Genomic DNA, 22,061 nt, shown 5'->3' with positions numbered 1-22,061 from the left:
TGAATTTCGTTACTGGTGTTTTGTACATGATTAGACCTGGGTTCTGGGACCTGGGCAGGGAGTTCAGTAGTCTCACAGCCTGGGAGAAGAAGCTGATTCCCATCCTAAAAGTTCCTGTCCTAATGCTATGGTACTTCCTACCTGATGGTAGGGGGTCAAAGAGATTGTTGAGACAGATTGGAGGGATCACTGACAATGCTAAGGGCCCTGCGTACACAGCGCTCCTGATAAATATCCCAGATGGGTGGAAGAGAGACCCCGATGATCCCCTCAGCAGTCCTTGCAACCCTTTGTGGGATTAATTCCTTCCTGGAGGAAGCTCGTGTGGCCATGGGGAGAATGTATTTGGAGTTACGAATTCAATTCCCGTTGCTGGCTGTAAGGAGTTTGTACGTTCTCCCTGTGAATGCATGGGTCTTCTCTGGGTGCTCTGGTTTCCTCCCACAGTCCACCAAAGACATTCCGGTTAGTAGGTTAATTGGTCTCTGTAAATTGTCCCACGATTAGGCCGGTGTTAAATAGGTGGGTTGACAGGTGGTGCAGCTCGATGGGCCAGAAGGGCCCGTTCCACACTGTATCTGTGAATAAAATAAATAATAACTGTACAGAGGCAGAGATGGGTGACGGTGTGAATAGGGGAAAGGGGTATGGGTCTTGGTGACACAGAGCAGTCTAGTTCTGAAGCTGGGTAGAATTAACCCAGGAACTACACTGGTCAAAATCAATCCAGCAAATAGGATGAAACCACGGGGCATCACTGGCCAAGGGGGAGGGAGTGTCCAGTTTAGGTCAGTGGGCTGGTTGAGTCACTGGGCCTCAGCTCCAATGACCTGGGTTTAGTCCTAGATTCTGGTTCTGTCTATGTGGGGTCTTCATGTTCTCCCACAGTTCTCCTGAAGGTCCCAGCTGCCTCCCACATCCCAGGGACCTGCAGATTGACAAATTGAGCCTAGTGTGTAGACGAGGGAGAGGGAGTTGATGAGGGTGTAGGGAGAATAAAACTGGACTAATACGAAATTAATTCATAGATAAGGTAGACGACTGGTATCTTTCCCCTGGCGTCAAAATATTTATTTATTTATTGATTCAGTGTGGAGTAGTCTCTTCGAGTCATGCCACCCCAGCAACCCCGTCAACCCCGATTAACCCTAGCCTAATAACAGGACAATTTACAATGTGCAATTAACCTACCCGGTACATCTTTGGCTGAGAGGGTAAACTGGAATACTTGGAGAAAACCCAATGCTAGAGAGCATGCCTCTAAGGTGAGAGGGGCTAAGTTCAAAGAAGATGTGGGGCCTGTCCTTTCTACAGTTACATTTAATATCTGAGAAACGTGTGTAATATACATCCTGAGATTCTTGTTCTTAGCAGACACACACACAAACAGAACAGTGCCCCAAAGAATGAATGGCAGTACAAACGTTAGAACCCCAAAGCCTCCCTCTTCCCCCTCCCATGCATAAGCAGCAGCAAATCAATGACTCTCCCCCACCCCTGCCCAAAAAAAGCATCAGCACCCTCCACCCAGCAAAACAATCAATAGCAAGACAGACAGACAAGAAAGGACAGGAAGAAAGAAAGAACAGAGTTGTAGGATGCCATGAAATGTGCAGCTATGTGTGTTAGTGGACACAGAGGCATTTAAGCGTCTCTTAGACAGGCACAAGAATGTGTATAGAATGGCAAGGTAAGGGCATTGTGTACGCAGAGGGATTAGTTTAGTTGGACATATGGTTATTAGTTTAATTAGTTAAAGTGGGCCTGTTCCTGTGCTGCACTGTTCTGTATTCTAGTGGGTTCCTAATTGCTGGCATGGATTGATGGGCTGAAGGGCCTGCTTCTCATGCTCTAGGCCTATAGGAGGATGAGGGGCAATCAGGACAGAAGGGAAATATAATTGACATGGGAAATCCTCTTTGTGGCAGACGGAGCGAAGGAGTGGAGCAAAGCACTTACCCCTGCAAGCAGAACAAGTGCTACACCTGCCCCTAACCTCCTCCCTCACTGCCAGTCAGCACCCTAAAGTCCTTTCAGGTGAGGCAATATTTCACCTGTGAGCCTGTTGGGGTCATATACTGTGTCTGGTGCTCCCGGTGTGGCCACCTGTATATTGGTGACACCCGACATAGATTGGGAGATTGCTTGACTGAGCACCTCTGCTCCGTCTGCCAAAAAAAGTGGAATTTCCTGGTGGCCACCCTTTTCAATTCAACTTCCCATCCCAACATGACAGGCCATGGGCTCCTCTGCTGCCGTGATGAGGCCACTCTCAGGTTGGAGGAGCAACACCTGATATCCCACCAGGGTAGCCTCCAACCCGATGGCTTGAACATTGATTTCTCAAATGTCTCGTAATTGCTGCCTTTCCTCTCCTTTACCATTTCCCATTCTTGTTTCTCCTATCAGATTCCTTTATATCTTCCACCAATCAACTTCCCAGCTTTTTATCCCTTCCCCCCTCCCAGTTTCACCCATCACCTGCCACCTTGTACGTATTACTTCCTCCCCTCCCCTCTCCCATCTCCTTATTCTGACATCTCTTCATTTCCAGTCCTGATGAAGGGTCTCGACCAGAAACGCTGACATGTTTATTCCCATCCACAGATGCAGCCTGACCTGCTGAGCTCCTCTAGCACATTAGGTGAATTCCTCCAGCATTTTGTTGTGTTATTCCGGATTTCCAACACCTGCAGAATCTCTTGAGCTTAATAACACCAGTGCCTTTCATTCCCGAGACCTCCACAATTCTCTTCCTCCTTTGAAGTTCTCCTGAGAACCGACAGTGCTTCCCAAATCTTTGGTCACCTGTCCTATTCACTCCTGATGTGGCTTACCACTGCTAACCACTCCTGTAGGTAGAAACCTTACGGCATTTGAGCAGGGAGTCATGTGACGTGATCATGCAACCTCTCCGTTTTATCCATCATTTTAATACTGGTTCAGGTTCAAGTTTAATTGTCATTCAACCATACACATGTATACAGCTAACTGAAATATAGGTCCTCCTGCCAGAACTGAGGTCTTCATCACTACAACAGCAAGCTGTTTACTGTCTACCTGCGCTGCACAGCATTTGTGCGTAACACAGCACATTGTTATGATAAGTTAATGTTAGTGTTTGTGTTACAATGGCTGCATTGTGTGGTAAGGAAGACCTTGCAGAGGATAATAAAAACCGCTGAGAGGATCCCTCCCCCCTGATGCACCATCAATAACCCTCAGAGATGGGAGGCAAAAGATAGGCTTTTATTAGCTGCAAACGTGACCACAACATCTTGGAGACTGAGAGAGAAGCAGTGCCTCCAATCGCCTTTATACATTTGTCTGTGGGAGGAGCCACAGGAGCAGTCAGCAGAGGGGCGTGTCCAGACAGGTATACACATAGTTTACCACATCCCCTATATGTGACATTTCCTGTCAGCGTTGCAGATGAAGGATCTGAAGCATTGTTGAGTATCCTGACCACCCATCCCACAATCTCTTTGACCCACTACCGTCAGAAGAGAGATACAGGAGCATCGGGAGTAGAACTGCCAGACTGGGTAACAGATTCTTCCCTCAGGCTGTGAGACTAATGAATACCCTGCCACCACTGAGATCACGTCACTTGCACAGTGAGCTGCTTACCTGTGTTGCTCAGTACTTGCATTTTAATTATACCTTGTTAATTTATGTGTGATAATAGTTTAGTAACGTGCTGTTTTGTGACTGCCCTGTGGTCCAGAGAAATGTCACTTCAGTTGGTTGTATATATGTACGGTTAGATGACAATAAACTTGAACTTGGTTTGAACAGCTCGAAGAGCACCTGCTTCTGTGCTAGCTCCGCGTTTGAAAAAAAATTTCCGCAATTAAAGCACGGAAATCCTGCTGGATCCTGAGTGGTATAGTCACGCCATAACGGAAGCAAAGTGATTCATAACGTCGATGCAAGTCCAGATAAATTTGCGTCTTGTAGAAGCTTAAATGCCTCATTCATCCCCGGCCTGAAAATGTATTCTGGCAGAGTTTGCCCTATCCGGTGACCTCAATATGTCAAGCCTTCGTGTATTCAATCTGACAGGTTATTGCTATAAGGTTTAGTAAGGGTTGTCAGCCCTCGCTGTTCCGTAATTCAACACCTGCACTGCATTATACCAAGATCAGGTCATAAAGAATTGGAACTTGGGCCATAATCAGCATGGCTCGTATTTATTTACAGTCAGAGGACCCTTTTTCTTTCATTGATTCCAATTAAAATCCTTTTGGATTCTGGTCAGGAAACTCAATCTCTTCTTTTTCTCCTTCATGGTAAGTAGAGGGCACTAATGCTCATGAGTTGCCTCAGACTGAGCAGAGAATCACATTGTTGAGTCTGGAGTCACGTACAGACATCCACTCAATGGCCACTTTACCTCCTGTATATTTCGGTAAGCTCGTGATCTTCTGCTGCTGTAGCCCATCCGCTTCAAAGTTTGACATGCTGTGCGTTCAGAGATGCTCTTCTGCACACCGCTGCTGTAACACGACGTCTTCCTGAGTTACTGTCACCTTCCTGTCAGCTTGAACCAGTCTGGCCATTCTCCTCTCTCCTCCCTCATTAACAAGGCATTTTTTATCCACTCACTGAATATTTTTGTCTTTCGCACCATTCTCTGTAAACTAGAGACTGTTGTGTGTGAAAATCACAGGAGATCAGCAGTTTCTGAGATACTCAAACCACCCCATCTGACACCAACAATCATTCCACGGTCAAAGTCAGTTAGATCACATTTCTTCTTCACTCTGATGTCTGTTCTGAACAACAGCTGAACCCTTGACCATGTCTGCATTTTTTCATGCATTGAGCTGCTGCCACAAGACTGGCTGATTATCTAATAATTATCTATTAATAATATAATTATCTAAATATATTATTGAGGTGCACAGGTATACCTAATAAAGTACGTTGGCCCTGTTTACATTCTTGTTCCCTCGATAAAGCACCCAATGTAATCAAAAGGGGAAGGCTTTCGGGGCTGGAGGGAGCTACAGAGATGGCGAGTGGTGTAGGGGCTGGATGGGGTTACAGAGATGAGGACAGCTGTAGGGACCAGAAGAGGTTAGAGGGATCACAGAGATGGGGGTGGATGTAGAAGCCAGAGGGGGTTACAGAGATGGGGAGGGTGTAGGGGCTGGAGGGGAGCTATAGGAATGGGGAGGGTGTAGGAGCTGGAGGGAGGGGGGGGCTACAGAAATTGGGAGGGGTGCAAATGCTGGAGAAGGTTACAAAATGTTACAGGTTACATGGGACAAAATGGAACTACAGTAATCTCATGTCCTGAGCTGACATGCCTGAAACACAATGGGAGAGGTAGGCTTTTGCTCAGTCCCAAGGACAAATACCTTATGGGAGTAAGCAATCTCATTGCAGCAGCCTAGCATATGCGACAACCAACTCTAACTAAATACCAGCTTTAACAGTGCACTCCTGAGGCTCCACTGTCTGGGTAAGATATTCAGCCAAGGCCCTGCCTGCCTTCTCAAGCGGATGTAAAAGATGCCGGGATAGTGGAGGAAAGGTTGTGGAGATTCACTTGGCATTTAGTCCTGGACCAGAGGAGAGGAATAAAGAGTCAACGTTACAGGTCGTGACCCTTTATCAGGACTTGGCTCAAAACCCTCCATGGATGCTGCCTGACCTGCTGAATTCCTCGGGCATTTTGTGTGTGTTGCTCTGGATTTCCAGGCATCTGCAAAATCTCTTGTGTTTTATCCTAGATCAACATGATGAACACATTATCAGGTGATTATCACTGTCGTGCCTGCGGGAGTTTGCAGTGTGAAAGCTAGCTACTACTTTCCCAACATTCCGACAGAGGCTGCACTTCAGGAGAACCGGCATGACTGTGGGATATTCCAGCATAGTGAAAGGCACGGCCTCTTCTGTCTTTACTCTTGGACAGCATCTATTCTCCTCTATCCATTAATAACCTAAGCCACTGTTTTAGATCCCCCTCTACTTCGATGTGAAGGCAAATTCAATGGCAGCGTAACGCCGAGTGTGACCCAGCTTCAATTCCTGTTGCTGTCCGTAATGAGTCTGTACATTCTCCCAGTGGGTTTCTTCGACACATTCCAAAACAAAAACACATGGGTTATGCTCAGTAAGATGTGAACTTGTTATAGAAACATAGAAAACCTACAGCACTATACAGGCCTTTCCTTACCTTAGAAATTACCTAGGGTTATCCATAACCCTCTATTTTTCTGAGGTCCATGTACCTGTCCAGGAGTCTCTTAAAATACCCTATCATTTCTGCCTCCACCACCATCACTGGCAGCCCACTCCATGCACTCATCACACTCTGCATAAAAAACTTACCCCTGACATCTCCTTTGTATCTATTTCCAAACACCTTAAAACTGTGCCACCTCATGCTCGCTATTTCAGCCCTGGGAAAAAGCCTCTGACTATCCACACCATCAATAACTCTCATCATCTTGTACACCTCAATCAGGTCACCCCTCATCCTCCATCGCTCCAAGGAGAAAAGGCTGAGTTCACTCAACCTGTCATAAGACATGCTCCCCAACCCAGGCAACATCCTTGTAAATCCCTTCTGCACCCTTTCTATGGTTTCCACATCCAGAACTGTGAGGCAACCAGAACTGTGTACAGTACTCCAAGTGAGGTCTCACCAGGGTTCTATATAGCTGCAACATTACCTCTCGGCTCCTAAACTCAATCCCATGATTGATGAAGGCCAATACACCGTATGCCTTCTTAACCACAGAGTTTTGAGTTTTGAGTGTCCCATGGACCCCAAGATCCCTCTGATCCTCCACACTGCCAAGAGTCTTACCATTAATACTATATTCTGCCATCATATTTGACCTACCAAAATGAACCACCTCACACTTATCTGGGTTGAACTCCATCTGCCACTTCTCAGCCCAGTTTTGCATCCGATCAACCTCTGACAGCCTTCCACACTATCCCCAACGCCCCCAACCTTTGTGTCATGTTGGCTCCAGAAGCATGGTGACACTTGGGGCTGCCTCAAGCACATCCTTGGACTGTGTTTGTCATTGAGGCAAAACGACATATTTCACTGCATATTCCGATGCAGGTGACGAATAAAGCTAATCTTTAAGAAAAGTCTTTATTTGGGTGACGAGGGCTCACTGGGACAGAAGAGCCTGTGGGGGGGAGAGAGACAGGACACGGCTTCAGAATAGACGGATGTCACTTTAGAATGGAGATGAGGAGGAATTTCTTTAGCTAGAGCGTGGTGAATCTGTGGAATTTATTGCCATAGGTGGATGTGGAGGCCAAGTCACTGGGCATATTGAAGGCAAAGGTTGATAGATTCTTGATTTGTCAGGGCATGAAGAGGTACAAAGAGCCGGCAGGAGCTTGGGACTGAGGGAAAATAGATCAGCCATACTGAAATGGTGGAGCAGACTTGATGAGCCAAATGGCTTAATTCTGTTCCTATAACTTATGGTCGTATAGTAACTGCTGTACCTCCAAATAAATTTAAAAAAAAATAACAAAGTTTAGTAGAAATATCAGGTGGTCGTGGGTTCACTTTCAACAAGTGCAGGAAACTTGCATATTACATTATGGAACATCATGAAGAACACTGTTCACAGGCTGTTTGTCCTACTCCCATCAGGGAGCGGGTTACTAGCTGCCAAGTTAGGACTCTGACTCAAAAACAGTTACCTTCTCCAAGAAGTAAGGCTGATCAACACCTCCAGCCACTAACCCAACCCTCCATACCCCCAAACACCACTACTTAATCATTTTCTGACAAAGTCACCTTAGGTACAGACATTCCTGTGCCTAGCGCCACCTTAAAGTTCAAAGTAAATTTATTATCAAAGTACATGTACGTTACCATATACAACCCCGAAATTAATTTCCTTGCAGGCAAATTCAATAAATGTATAGAATAATAACCTTAACAGAATCAATGAAGTACTGCATCAACTTGGGTGTTCAGCCAGTGTGCAAAAGACAACAAACTGTGCAAATACAAAAAGATAAAAAAAATAAGCAATAAATATAGAGAACATGAGAGGAAAAGTGAGTCCATTGGTTGTAGGAACACTGGGGCAAGTGATTTTGGTTTATGTGCTGGGTGTAATATATGTATGTATTGTGGGCTCACTGTGGTCCAGAGGAATGCTGTTTTGTTTGCTTGTATATATGTGCAGTCAGATAAGAATGAACTTGAACATTTACATTCATCAATTAAAGTACGGGAGGAGGTGTGGACTCACATGGAGTGGACCTTTTGCAGTTTTCAACAATAGTTCTACAAATCTCATTCTGATCAAGACACATCACCAGTGGTGTCTCAGTGAGTGGGCTGGAACACCGACAAAACATGAAGCTTACAGTGCTTTCAACACCAGCAACCTGCATTCACATACCTCCTGAGGAGCTTCATAAGAACACAAAGCAGTCTGACATAATCAGAAGGTACAGTTCTGATGAAGGGTCTCAACCCGGAATATCGACTCTCTGTTCCTTTCCAGAAACGCTGCCTGGCCTGCTGAGCTCCTCCAGCAATTTGTGTGTGTTGCCCTGGATTTCTAGCATCTGCAGAATCAGTTTTCACTAGTCGCTTTAAAGAAAGATGGTAAGAAGGTAGCAGGGCTGAATGTTCAGAGTTGGACTTAAAAGGTAAGAGTAGAATTTGTCTCAGAAACCTGAGCTGGAGGAGCACAGAGGTTTCAACAACCACTCACCTCACCTGGATTCCACTCCAGATCCACCAGCTCCCAGTGGAAAACCATTACCACTGGACAACATACACAAAACGTTGGACGAACTCAGCATGTCAGGCAGCATCTATGGAGGGGAATAAACAGTCACAATTTTGGGCCAAGATCCTTCATGAGGATTCTTGACCTCACAATCTATCTCATTATGATCCTACACTTCATTTACCTGCACTGCACTTTCTCTGAAGCTGCCACACTTTATTCTACATTGACCTTTTTCTATGTTCATCCTCAATACATTGTGTAATCTGATTTGTATGAACAGTATTGAAGACAAGCTTTTCACTGTATCTCAGTACATGTGACAACTACATTTGACAACACATTTTTTGAAAGTGTTGCTTATTCAGAAATTTGTTTATGATAGATCACTTGAAGCTGAAGGCAAACATGATTTCAGACTATTTGCATCACACAGTAATTCGGAGAAACAAGAAATGAACTTTTATTGAATATAATGTGTTTAATTGCATAATGGTGCTGATGCCTTGTAATAGTTCAACTAAGCTAAAAATGGTTTCTTGATGATTTTGATTTGTACTCAGTGTCTTAGGCTTCTCACCCAAATGTCCAACAATAATTAGCCAGTATTGATGGACTCCTGTTACCCTGACACCATTTCCACGTGACTGCAATGTCCTCTGAAACTTTTCAGACATTGCTAGTCACTGACAGTGCCAAGATTTGCAGGGACGAAGTCTAAATGAGAATGCAGAAAATGAATCTTCAGCACTTCAGGGGTTTGTATGCTTGCAGCATCTTGTCAACCAGCTGTATGTAGTTTGGTGCTCTGTCGTTGCCAAGAAAGTTCTCAACATCCTTGAATGTCTTCCATGTGATTTTCTCCAGTCCCACTAGAAGTTCTTCCAATTGCCTGTTACTAACGACCTGTTTGATTTGTGGACCAACAAAAATGCCTTCCTTAATCTTGGTATCAGTTATTCTGACTTGGATTATTAATTGAAATAACAATATAGGTAATTTTTTTTTTAAAAAGTGCGTGATAGAGAAGTTTCATGGTGATTTTCATGACCGGCAGCCCAAAATCTATAAGGTATGCCCCCCAAAAAAATCAGAACACAAAATCTTTGTTGTTTAGTGTAATTAACCAATGCCAATAGCAATTTATAATAAACTTCCTTCTCCTGTGTATCATCCATATTCCAACATTTCCTTCATATCATAGGTCTAGCTAAAAGCCTGTTAGAATCAGAATCAGGTTTATTATCACTAACATATTGTATGTCAGGAAATTTATTGTTTTACAGCAGTACAGTGTAAGACATAAAAATATCTTACACAAGAGGAATATATGAAACATTTTTAAGATGTGCAAAGAGAGCAAAATAGTGAGGTAGTGTTCATGGAATGTTATGCAATCAATTGGCAGATGGGAAGAAGCTGTTCCTAAATCATGGAGTGAGCAAATTCAGGATCCTCTACCTCCTCTCCAATAGTGGTAATGAGAAGTGGTCGTGAGGGTCCTTTACGATGGATATCACCTTCTTGAAGCACCACTGTTTGAAGACAGATATTCTCCCACTTAAACATACACTCTGTGGCCACTTTATTAAATACACCTGCTCATTAATGCAAATATCTAAACAGCCAATTATGCGGCAGCAACTCAATGCATAAAAGCATGCAGACGTGGTCAAGAGGTTCAGGCCAAACAGCAGAATGGGGAAGAAATGGGATCTAAGTGGATTTAACTGTGGAATGATTGTTGATGCCAGACAGAGTGGCTTGAGCACCTCAGAAACTACTGATCTCCTGGGATTTTCACACAGTCTCTAGAATTACAGAGAATGGTGTTAAAAGAAAACACCCAGTGAGCAGCAGTTCTGTGGGTGAAAACACCTGGTTAATGAGAAAGGTCAGAGGAGACTGGCCAGACTGGTTTAAAATGACAAGAAGGCAACAGTAACAGAAATAACTACGCATTACAACAGTGGTGTGCAGAAGAGTATCTCCGAACACAAAATACTTTGAACTTGAAGTGAATGGGCTACTGACCATGAACACATACTCAGGCCATTAGTTAAGTTCAGGATGAACCTAAAGTGACTACCGAGTGTATGTGCTCTGGTGTTATTATCTTAGTGCAAGAAAAATGTGACACAGATACAGATCATCTTGGCTACATTAAAAATACTGGTTATAGCTCAGACTGAGGACAATAGCACTGCTTCACTTCTACTGGGGAGCTATCTTGAGGTGAATATTTTGGCTGGGGATCACTCACCCAGTGTTTCTTCGCCAGCTGTACGGGGACCTGAAGGTCTGTTCGGTTTCCAGCTTCTGCTCTCCTGCCGCCTCTTGTCTCCTTCCTGACGACTACCCATGTTTAAAGCCAGCGGCCTGGAGCACTGTTTCCTGCTGCCTTTGTTCTTGCAGATGTCCTTGCCTGGAGCAGGTTCTAGGGTGGCTGAGGTCCACTTGGAAACCACCATCTGCACCCAAAGCAATTTTTTTGCTATCATAAACAACTTTGTGTTTTATTTTGCCTCCTGATCTGCTTTACACATCCAGACTCAATGCAATTGGCCACGGTGCCACCAAAGTTTACAGAACCTTTTGATATAAACTACAAGCAGCAGGGGATCCAAGCACCAACCTTTTATTCTTTTACAAGCTCATGTTCCTGTACAACTACAGAACGTTGCTGTATCTTTTCCAATAAACTTAGTCATCTGGAGTCCTGGTTTCTAAGGAACTTCATTTTCTTGATTATAAATTTCATTATGTCTCTTTCCTTCCCTCACTCTGGAGCAGTTTAATGTGTTGCTAGCATGATCAGATTCAGATTTATTTGCAACATACAGTGAAACGGGTCATTTGTGTCAACAGCCAACACAACTTAAGAATGCGCTGGGGAGAGACAACAAGCGTTGCCACTCATTCTGGCGCCAATCAGTGTGGCCAAGAGACTCATGCTCACATTGCAGTCCTCTCTCAGTTAGCAAAAGCGACACGGTAAATTGTTTTATAAAGGGCAGTACAGGAATGATTTAGGTATTAGCAAACCAAATAGATAAATTAGATATTTTGGTCAAGATAGTGCCTGCGTACAACTCTCCTTTGGTCGCCATGTTCTGGATAGATCATGAAACCATTTTATTCACTTCTTTAGTGTCTTTTACATTTGTTACTTGAATGTGATTCCGGGACCGTAGGAGCCCATGTTTTGTTATGTGGAGATTGTTTTGGCATTCCAGCACTCTGCCGCCTCTGATGATTCCAAGAGGCAGCATGCACGAACCTCGTAACAGGCAGGCTGTAGGATGGGGCGCAAGTCGATGCTTGGCTCCATTTAGCCAATTAAAGCTCCCATTGCTTGCGGATTGAAGCATCGAAGCGTGAGCAGAGAGTGAGCGCCAGCTGCTTGTCTTTCCACCAGCTGCTGCTGGGGGTGCAGGCCTGGAGAGCGTTGTCCGGGTCTTTTCTGCACTTTGGACTATAGACTCTACTTTTCAGTCTTATAGTTTTTATATTCTGTGCATTTTCACCCCATCTTTGATTTTTTGTGGGGGGAGAGGGATCTGGGGGTTGAGGATCATGCTGCCTTGCTCTTCTTTTCTTTCTTGGTTTCATGGCTACCCAGAAAATAGAAATCGTTGAGAAAAGCTGAGAGAAAGTGGTGAATACAGCCCAGACCCTCACAGGTAAAGCCCTCCCCACTATTCAACATATTTATATGGAACACTGTCACAAGAAAGCACAATCCATCATCACGGGCTCCTACCATGCAGACCATGCTCTCTTCTCACTACTACCGGGAAGGAGGCACAGGGACCTTTGGTCCCACACCACCAGGTTCAGGAACAGTTATTACTGTTCAATCATCAGGCTCCTGAACCAGGGTGGATAACTTCACTCACCTCAACTCTGAACTGGTTCCACAACTTTCAAGGACTCTACAACTCATGTTCTCAGTATTATTTATATACGTTTTGACCTACACAATTTGTCTCCTTTTGCACATTGTTTGTCAATCTTTGTATATGTATAGAATTTTTCATAAATTCTGTTTTTATTTCTTTATTTTCATGTAAATGCTTGCAATGAAACTCACAGTATATGATGACATATACAGTAGGTACTTTGATAATAAATTTGCCTTGACAATTTTCAGCCATTCTCATGAGAAAGGACAACCTATACACATCATGGAACAATTCTGTATACCTCCAACAAATCTCCCTTCATTCTTCTACGCTCCAGGGAATAAAATCCTAAACTATTCAAACTTGCCATATAATCCATCCTTAATTCCCAGAATATCCTTGTAAATTTTCTCTACACTCTTTCAAGCTTATTGACATCTTTCCTGTAGGAAAGTGAAAAGAACTGTACACAATTCTCCAAACTTGGCCTCACCAGTGTCATATACACCTTCAACGTAACGTACCAAGTGATTTATGAAGGCCAGTCACAGCCTCTGACCCGTGCCTTGTGGCAAGGTGTAACGGCCTTGGGCAGTCAGGAGTTGAGGAAGAATGAACATTGATTTCTCTAACTTCCAGTAACTTCCCCCCCTCCATCTTTTGGCTCTCCTCTTTCTTCTTCTCCTCATCTGCCTACCACTTCCCCCAGGTGCTCCTCCTTCCCCTTCTCCCATGGTCCACTCTCTTCTCCTATCAGATTCCCCCTTCTTCAGCCCTTTAACTTTTCCATCTATCACCTTCCAACTTCTCACTTCATCCCCCCCTTCCCCCTCACCTGGATTCCTTCACCTATCACTTTCTAGCCGGTACTCCTTCCTCTCCCAGCATCCCCCACCTGGCATCTCCCCTCATCCTTTACAGTCCTGATTAAGGGTCTTGGTCTGAAACGTCAACTGTTTATTCCATTCCATAGCTGCTGCCTGACCTGCTGAGTTCCTCCAGCACTCTGTATGAGAATACCCAGCTTCTGATCTGCTCTGTGACATATTACATTGTTTGTTCTGTAACGGGGCAATAGAAATGCCTACACAATAAATACTGAGATGAGCAAAGGGAGTGACACAGGTCCCCCAATGCGAACTGTCAAGCTACCAACTCCTCCCTGTTCCTGGCAGTGACTGCAGCAGAAGTGGATGATTTACCCTTGGATGTATTTGACCCTGAGCTGTGATAACTCCCACTTACCAGTGCCATCACCAGCTCAGTCTCTATCCATTGCTGGAACAATAGTTAAATCTACTGCTGCTGAATAACTCATTCATGTTTCTGATAACGTTCAGTTCCACTATCCTAACAATAGCCCATCAGCTTGTGCATTTCCATCTCCATAGGACGGAATGATAGCGTAGCACTTAAGGTAACAGTAACACAGTGATCGGGGGGGGGGGGGGGGTTCAATTACTGCCATTGTCTAAAAGGAATTCCTACGTTCTCCCTGTGACTCCTTGGGTTTCCTCCCACATTCCAAACACGTGGGTTAGTAGGTTAATTGATCACATGGTCGGGCAGGCAGGACTCGACAGCCATGGAAGGCAACCCGCCTAGGAGAAGGAAAACTCTGATTTTAAAACTCCGCTGCCTTGCGGCCGTACCCACCCACGGGAAAGGCTTCGGGAGTGAACCCCGAGGAAGAAATCCGGAGCCGGGGTCCCTAAGGCGGTTTGATGTTGTTTACAACTTCAGTCTGGCAGCCTCTGCGACGACCCTGGTGCCAAGCTGTATCGGCGCTTGGCCTTCCCCTGGACAGCATCAGCGATGTGGAGAGGGGGAACCCACCGCATGGGCAACAGCCGGCCCTTCAAATCTTCCCGCCCAGGCTTGTGCCCTGGAGAGGACACAGTCCACCAGAGGCACAAAACCCTTGACCCCCTGGGATCGATGGCTGCCTGCTAGTCACATGGGTGTAATTGGGCTGCACAGGCACGCTGGGCCAGAAGGACCTATTACTGTGCTGCATCTCTAAATAAATAAAAAGGTGAATATCAAACTAATCACAGATAAATAAGAGCCCGAATTATTGACCCCATTTCCTTTTTTTTAAAAATTGCATTATTTCTAATAAAAATTGTTTATCATTTAGGTTTAGATCACAGAACAGTACATCTCAGGGACAGGCCCTTCGCCCACAAACCAATCTGTGCTGCCTACACAATGTCCATATCCTTCCATTTTCCTCACTTCCCCCTTCTCTCCCAAACCTGATGAAGTCTCTTGGCCCAAAACGTTGACTGTTTATTAATTTCCATAGATGCCGACTGACCAGCTGAGTTCCTCCAGCATTTTAGAAGTCCATAATAGACACAAAGATACTTTATTGATCCCAAAGTAAATTACAGTGTCACAGTAGCATTACAAATGCACAGATAAATAAATATTAGAAAAGGAAGTAGTAATAAGTTACCTTAAACAGTCTAACAGGAGGGGGTCATCACTTCCCCTGCTATCAGTTGATTCATTATAGAGCTTAATGGCCAAGGGTAAGAATGACCTCATTTTGCACTCTTTGGAGCAGCGCATTTGTCTTAGTCTATTACTGAAAGTGCTCCTCTGTTCAGCCAAGGTGGCATGCAGAGGACGAGAAACATTGTCCAGAATTGCCAAAATTTTCCGTAGGGTCCTTTGTTCTACCAAAGCTTCCTGTGTGTCCAGTTTGACTCCTACAACAGTCAGCCTTTCTAATCAGTTTATTGAGCCTTTTGGTATCACCCACGTTGATGTCATTGCCCCAGACCACCACTGCATAGAACATTGTTCTGGTGACAACAGACTGGTAGAACAGGTGAAGGAGAGGCCAGCATACTCCAAAGGACCTCAGTCTCCTCAGTGAGTAGAGGTGACTCTGGCTCTTCTAGCACACAGGCTCTGTATTGGTGGTCCATTCCAATCTGATATCCATGTTCACCCCCAGGTACTTGTAGGTCCTCACCACATCTATGTCCTCACCATCAGTAGTAGCAGGGAGCAGTGCAGGCTTAGTTTTCCTCGGGTCCATCACCATCTCCTTTGTCTTACTGATGTTGAGCTGCAGATGATTCCGCTTGTACCATTTGACAAAGTCCTCCACCAGGGCCCGGTATCCATCCTCCCGTCCTCCCTTTATACACCCAACTATTGCTGAATCATCAGAGAATTTCTGCAAATGACATGACTCAGTGTTGCATCTAAAGTCTGAGGTATACAGGGTAAACAGGAAGGGAGACAATACAGTCCCCGGAGCTGCCTATAGCCACGTCTGACACACAGCTCTGAAGCTACACAAACTACAGTCTGCCCGTCAGGTAGTCCATTATCCAGAATACAATGAAAGCATAGAACGGAATGACCCCTCATAAATGTGATGTGAGTAAAGTTTGTGGGTACAGTGAGTTAGACAGGAAATGCATTGACTACAAATAAGTATATCAATCATTTATTTACAAACAGTAAATATTGACCAAACATGCACATTCAAGTTACAGACACTACAAAGCTGACTATTTGTACGTACATTCAACAAATATACTTAGTTTAAAGTGCGTGCAGAACATATCTTCCCAATGTCATCTGCCTCCTTGCCTTAAACAAAGGAAGGTTTTATGTATGCTTTAAATACACAAGCTATTTTATATACCCAGGATATTTGGAAATGGACACCAGGCAGCTAACCAATAGGAAAAGCAGCTGCAGTTTTGATGCACCATCAACAACTCTTGGAGACATGAGGCGAGAGATAGGCTTTGATTAGCTGGAAGAGAGAGCACTATCAGCAGCAAGAGCCCACCACACAACATCCTGGAGACTGAGGAAGGAGCAGTGCCTCCAATCACCTTTATACAGGGGTCCGTGGGTGGAGCCACAGGAGCAGTCAGCGGGGGGGGCGTGTCCAGACAGGTATATGCAGTTCACAAGTTTCAAAACTAATCAATCACAATAGAAGTGACTTTTGACAATCCAAACAAGGCACACCCCCACAGGGCACATCACTCCACGAAAGTTGCGAACGTGAGAATTCTACCCTCAGACTAATAGTGTTTCCGCCTCTACCACCACCCAAGGAAGCACATTCCAGGTGCCCAGCACTCAGTGTAAAAAAAATCTCCTTTGAAATTACCCCCTCACCTTAAATACATACCCTCTGGTATACACATTTCAATGACACTCCCTGTCTACTCTATCTCTGCCTCTCATAATCTTATAAGCCTCTATCACGTCTCCCCTCAGCCTTCACCACTCCAGAGAAAAGAGCCCACTTTTTCCAACCTCTTGCTATAGCATATGCCCTCTAATCCAGGCAACACCCTGGTAATCTTCTTCTGATCTCTCCCCAAATGTTTGTTTTTCTGGTGAATGCTGCTTCTATGGATGATGTGCTCCTGCCAGTTTTACATTGCACCTGTGCATACAACAATAAGACCATAAAACAACAAGACTTTGGAGCAGAATTAGGCCACTCTGCCCATTGAGTCTGCTCCGCTATTTGCTTTTTCCTTTCAACTCCATTATCCTGCACTTACCCTGTATCCTTTCACACCTTTAATGATCAAGAAAGTATCAACCTCCACTTTAAATACATTCAATAACTTGGCCACCACAGCCATCTGTGATAATAAACTCCACAGATTCACCACCCTCTGGCTAGAGAAATGTTTCCTCATCTCTTTTCTAAAGGGGCATCCTTCCATACCGCGGCTGGGACTTTCTTGCTATAGGAAACATCCTCTCCTCCAGGCCTTTCAATATTCAATCGGTTTCAATGAGATCCCTCCTCATTCTTCTGAACTCCACTGAGGCCCAGAGCCATCAAATGCTTCTTATGTGTTAACCCTTTCATTTCATGTGTTGTGAAATCTGTTATTTTGTGACAGCAGCAGCAAAACGCAACTTTACACAGATACTGCCCAACCTCGCAGGATTCACTGTTTCCGCTACTTTCTGTACAGTTATTGACAAGATGCAGGGCAGCTAAAATTCCACACTTACCACGGTGTGCCGTAGATCTGAAACCCTTTTACGGTCACTTCCGAGTCTTGCACGTAAATACAATTGGTCAGAAGCGACTGGACATTGTCAAAGTCCTCAGGCTTCAACTTCGAGACAGACGGGAAGCGGTAATAATCCTGCTTCACTAGCTCGGCAACGAAGTCCTTATCAAACGTCAGTTCATGGTTTCCAGCGATGACTATTTTATATTCATAGGGAAGGGTTCCTGCAATTGCAAATGAGACACTTAATTACAATCTTCTCCCTTGTTAAACACGCTCGAGGTTCACGCATAGGGCGAGAGAAAGAATGTTTTAAAAATGAAAAGAGCTGCCAGAGCAATTGTCGCAATAACAACAAAAGGTTGTACCAGGCACTAATAATCTTCCTTAATTATTCAATAAACACCGTTGTGCCCCTGTCCCCTGGATTTATATAGGCCTGAATAAAACAGCATATTAAGTAGGCAGATACATTCTGCAAGATCAGGCAGTTACAAAGCATTCTGATGAAACTGAGTGCTGTTTCAAAAATTTGTTACTTTGATTATGGATGACAGCTGATGATGTTAATGCAAATGGAGATGAATGTTATAAACCTTGGTGATGTCATTGCAAGAGCCAATTGTATCAAAGGCACCAATGACATTACCACAAAATAGTCTATTGTCAAATCTACCAGGGTACAATGAAATTCCTTGTTTGTCTGAAGTTCACAAAGGAAACTACACACGGCAGCAATAATCATACAATAAAGACATTGGGGCAGAATTAGGCCATTTGGCCCATCAAATCTTCTCTGCCACGGTTGATTTATTTTCTCTCTTAAACCCCATTCTCTTGCCTTCTCCCCATAACCTTTAACACCCATACTACCTATTAGCCTCTATATTAAATATACCCAATGCCTGGCCTCTAGAGCTGTATGATTCACAACCCTCTGGCTAAAGATATTCCTCCTCTTCCCTGTTCTAAAAGGGCGTCCGTGTACTCTGAGGCTGTGCCTTCTGGTCCTAGACTCTCCCACTACTGGAAGCATACACTCCATGTCCGCTCTATCTAGGCCTTTCAATACGAAGAAGGAACACCAGCAGCTATGTTTCATTAGGAGATTTGATATGTCTCTGTCTGGTATGGAGGGGCCACTGCACAGGATCAGGAAAATCTGCCGAGTTGTAAACTCAGCTAGCTCCATCATGGGCACTAGTCTCCCCAGCAACGAGGACGCCTTCAAAAGACGATGCCTCGAGAAGGCAGCATCCATCACGAAGAACCCCCATCACCCAGGACATGCCCTCCTCTCCCATCAGGGAATAGGGACAGGAGCCAGAAGACTCTTTAGGAGCAGCTTCTTCCCCTCTGCATCAGATTTCAGAATGGTCCATAAACCACGAACACTTCTTCACTATTATGCTCTCTTTTTGCCTTACATTATTTTTTATGTTTCTTATTGCAAGTACAAATGTAATAGTTTTTTTTTGTGTATTGCGCTGTACTGCTGCCACAAAACAATGAATTTCACGACATATGTCAATGATAATAAACCTGAAACTGATTCTGAACCGCACATTTTTTCTAAACTGCAGCAAGTACAGGTTCAAAGCCCTCAGACAATCCTCATATGTTAACCCCTCCTTTCCCGGGTCACCTCTGGACCCGTTCCAATGCCGCCACCTCCTTTTTTTAGGTATGGAGCACAAAACTCCTCACAATACTCCAAATGCCGTCTGATTAATTGTATCCTTCAGTCCTGGGAGAAAGTCTCTGGCTGTCCACTCAATCTACTGCTCTCTTCATCTTGCACACCTTTATCAAGTCATCTCTCGTCTTCCTTCCTTCCAAATAGAGAAGCCTCCTGTATCTACTCCCTGATGGTAGCAATGTGAAAAGGGCATGGCCTGGGTGATGGGGATCCTAAATGATGAATGCCACATTTTCCAGGCATCACCTTTTGAAGATGTCCTTAATGCTGGGATGGTTGGTGCCCATGATGGAGCTGTCTGAGTTTACATAACGCTCCCTGCATAACGTTCCTCAGTACATCTGTCCACGCACCCAACATTCTCTGCGCAAAAAAAAGATCTTTCCTCTGACATCCTCTCTATACTTTTCCCCAAACACCTCAAAGTTCTGCCTCTGGCTGTCCACTCAACCTAAGCCTTTTATTATCTTACACATTTATCAAATCACTTCTCATCCTCCTTCGCTCCAAAGAAGAGGGTTCATTTCCCCGGCGGTGGGATGGTATGTGGAGAAGATGATCTGAATGTATTTTGGTCTTATGGACTTGGGCTACTGAGTAAAACCCCACACAAAATGCTGCAGGTTAGGTAGCATTCCTCTATGGAGAGCAAAAAAGATCTGGCCAAAACCCTTCATCAGGACTGGAAAGGAAGGGGGAAGAAGCCAGACTAAAATGCTGCAGAGAGGGGAAGGAGATCTAGCCAGGTGTGTGGGGGAGGGAGAGGCTGAAGGAGTTAGATGAGTGAGTGATGGTCAGGGAAGTGAAGGGAAGAGATCAGATAGTAGTGAGCACCCCTGTGGCCATCCCCCTCAGTAATCATTATCTCATTTTGGATGCCGTTGAGGGGGTTGACCTGGCAGAGGACGACCACATAATTGGGCCTCTGGCGCTCAGCCTGGTTCCATGGCGCAGAAGGGAGAAAAGAAGCTGCCTCACAGGTGCCAGGGTACGGGATGTCTCGGATCAGGTGCAGAGTATTCTGAAGGGAGAGGGTGAACAGCCAGAAGCCTTGGTACACATTGGTACCAATGACATAGGTAGGAAAATGGAGGAGGCCCTGAAGAGAGAATTCAGGGAGTTACGGAGTCCTGGAGGCACATGACAAGACAGGCCAAAGCCACCATGATTTCTTGAAAGGAAAATCATGCCTGACAAACCTACTGCAATTCTTTGAGGAAATTATAAGTAGGGTAGACAAAGGAGATGCAGTAAACGTGGTGTACTTGGATTTTTCAGAAGGCCTTTGACAAGGTGCTGCACAAGAGGCTGTTTAGCAAAATAAGAGCCCATGGAATTACACGGAAGTTACTAGTATGGGTGGAGCATTGGCTGGTCGGCAGAAAGCAGAGAGTGGGAATACAGGGATCCTATTCTGGCTGGCTGCCGGTTACCAGTGGAGTTCCACAGGGGTCAGTGTTGTGACCACTGCTTTTTTAATTTACGATATATATCAATGATTTGGACTACGGTATTAATGGATTTGTGGCTAAATTTGCCTATCACACAAAGATAGGTGGGAGAGCGGGTAGTGTTGAGGAAACAGGGAGCCTGCAGAGAGACTTAGATAGTTTAGGGGAACCAGCAAAGAAGTGGCAAATGAAATACAATGTTGGAAAGTGTAAGGTCATGCACTTTGTTAGAAGAAATAAATGGGCAGACTGTTATTTAGATGGGGAAGAGAATTCAAAATGCAGAGATGCAAAGGGACTTAGGAATCTTTGTGAAAGATACCCTAAAGGTTAACTTCCTGGTTGAGTCGGTTGTGAAGAAGGCGAATACAATGTTGGCATTCATTTCTAGAGGTATAGAATATAAATATAAATAATATATATAGAGCAGGGATGTGATGTTGAGGCTCTATGAGGCACTTGTGAGACCACACTTGGTGTATTGTGTGCAGTTTTGGGTTCCTTATTTTAGAAAGGATATACTGACATTGGAGAGGGTTCAGAGAAGATTCACAAGAATAATTCCAGGAATGAAAGGGTATGAGGAATGTCTGGCAGCTTTTGGGCTGTATTCCCTGGAGTTCAGGAGAATGAGGGGTAATGTCATAGAAACATTCCGAATGTTAAAGGCCTGAATAGATTAGATAAGGCAAAGTTATTTCCCATGGTATGGGATTCTAGAACAAGAGGGCATGGCTTCAGGATTGAAGGATGTTCATTTAGAACAGAGATGTGGAGAAATTACTTTAGTCAGAGGGTGATAAATTCATGGAATTTTTTGCCAAAAGCAGCTGTGGAGGCCAAGTCATTGGGTGCATTTAAGGCAGAGACAGATAGGTTCTTGATTATCCAGGGTATAGGATGAAGGCAGGGGAATGGGGATGACTGGAAGAATTGGATCAGCCCATGATTGAATGGTGGAGCAGACTCAATGGGCTGAATGGCCTACTTCTGCTCCTATATCTCATGGTCTTATGAAGTAAGAGCTGGGAGGTGATAGGTTGAAAAGGTGAAGGGATGGAGAAGAAGGAATCTGTTGAGATTAGTTTCCCTTCGATTTCAAGTTTAATATTTCCAACAATAGCTTTGTAGGAATTATCTCCTTAACAATCAGAGTGCTAGTGTGAATCCCAAAGCCAACTCCACACAAAACAAGCAATAGGAACTCAGCACATGAGGCATCATCTGTGGAAGGGAATAAACAG

At 44.5% G+C, this 22,061-nt stretch overlaps 1 protein-coding gene across 1 annotated transcript in view; it reads right to left on the bottom strand.

The window, feature by feature from the left end:
* mpped2a (metallophosphoesterase domain containing 2a) overlaps window positions 1–22,061 on the bottom strand; it is a 198,124-nt gene that overhangs the window by 75,012 nt on the left and 101,051 nt on the right. The window contains exon 4 of the mRNA XM_059976142.1: window positions 17,666–17,891. Within this exon, the coding sequence (XP_059832125.1) occupies window positions 17,666–17,891 (226 nt within the window). The remainder of the gene's footprint in view (window positions 1–17,665; window positions 17,892–22,061) is intronic.

This window comes from Hypanus sabinus, chromosome 7 (genome assembly GCF_030144855.1).
Source record: "Hypanus sabinus isolate sHypSab1 chromosome 7, sHypSab1.hap1, whole genome shotgun sequence".
NCBI lineage: Eukaryota > Metazoa > Chordata > Chondrichthyes > Myliobatiformes > Dasyatidae > Hypanus > Hypanus sabinus.
Note: the sequence above shows the minus strand (reverse complement) of the source record. Positions and strands in the feature narration are given on the sequence as shown.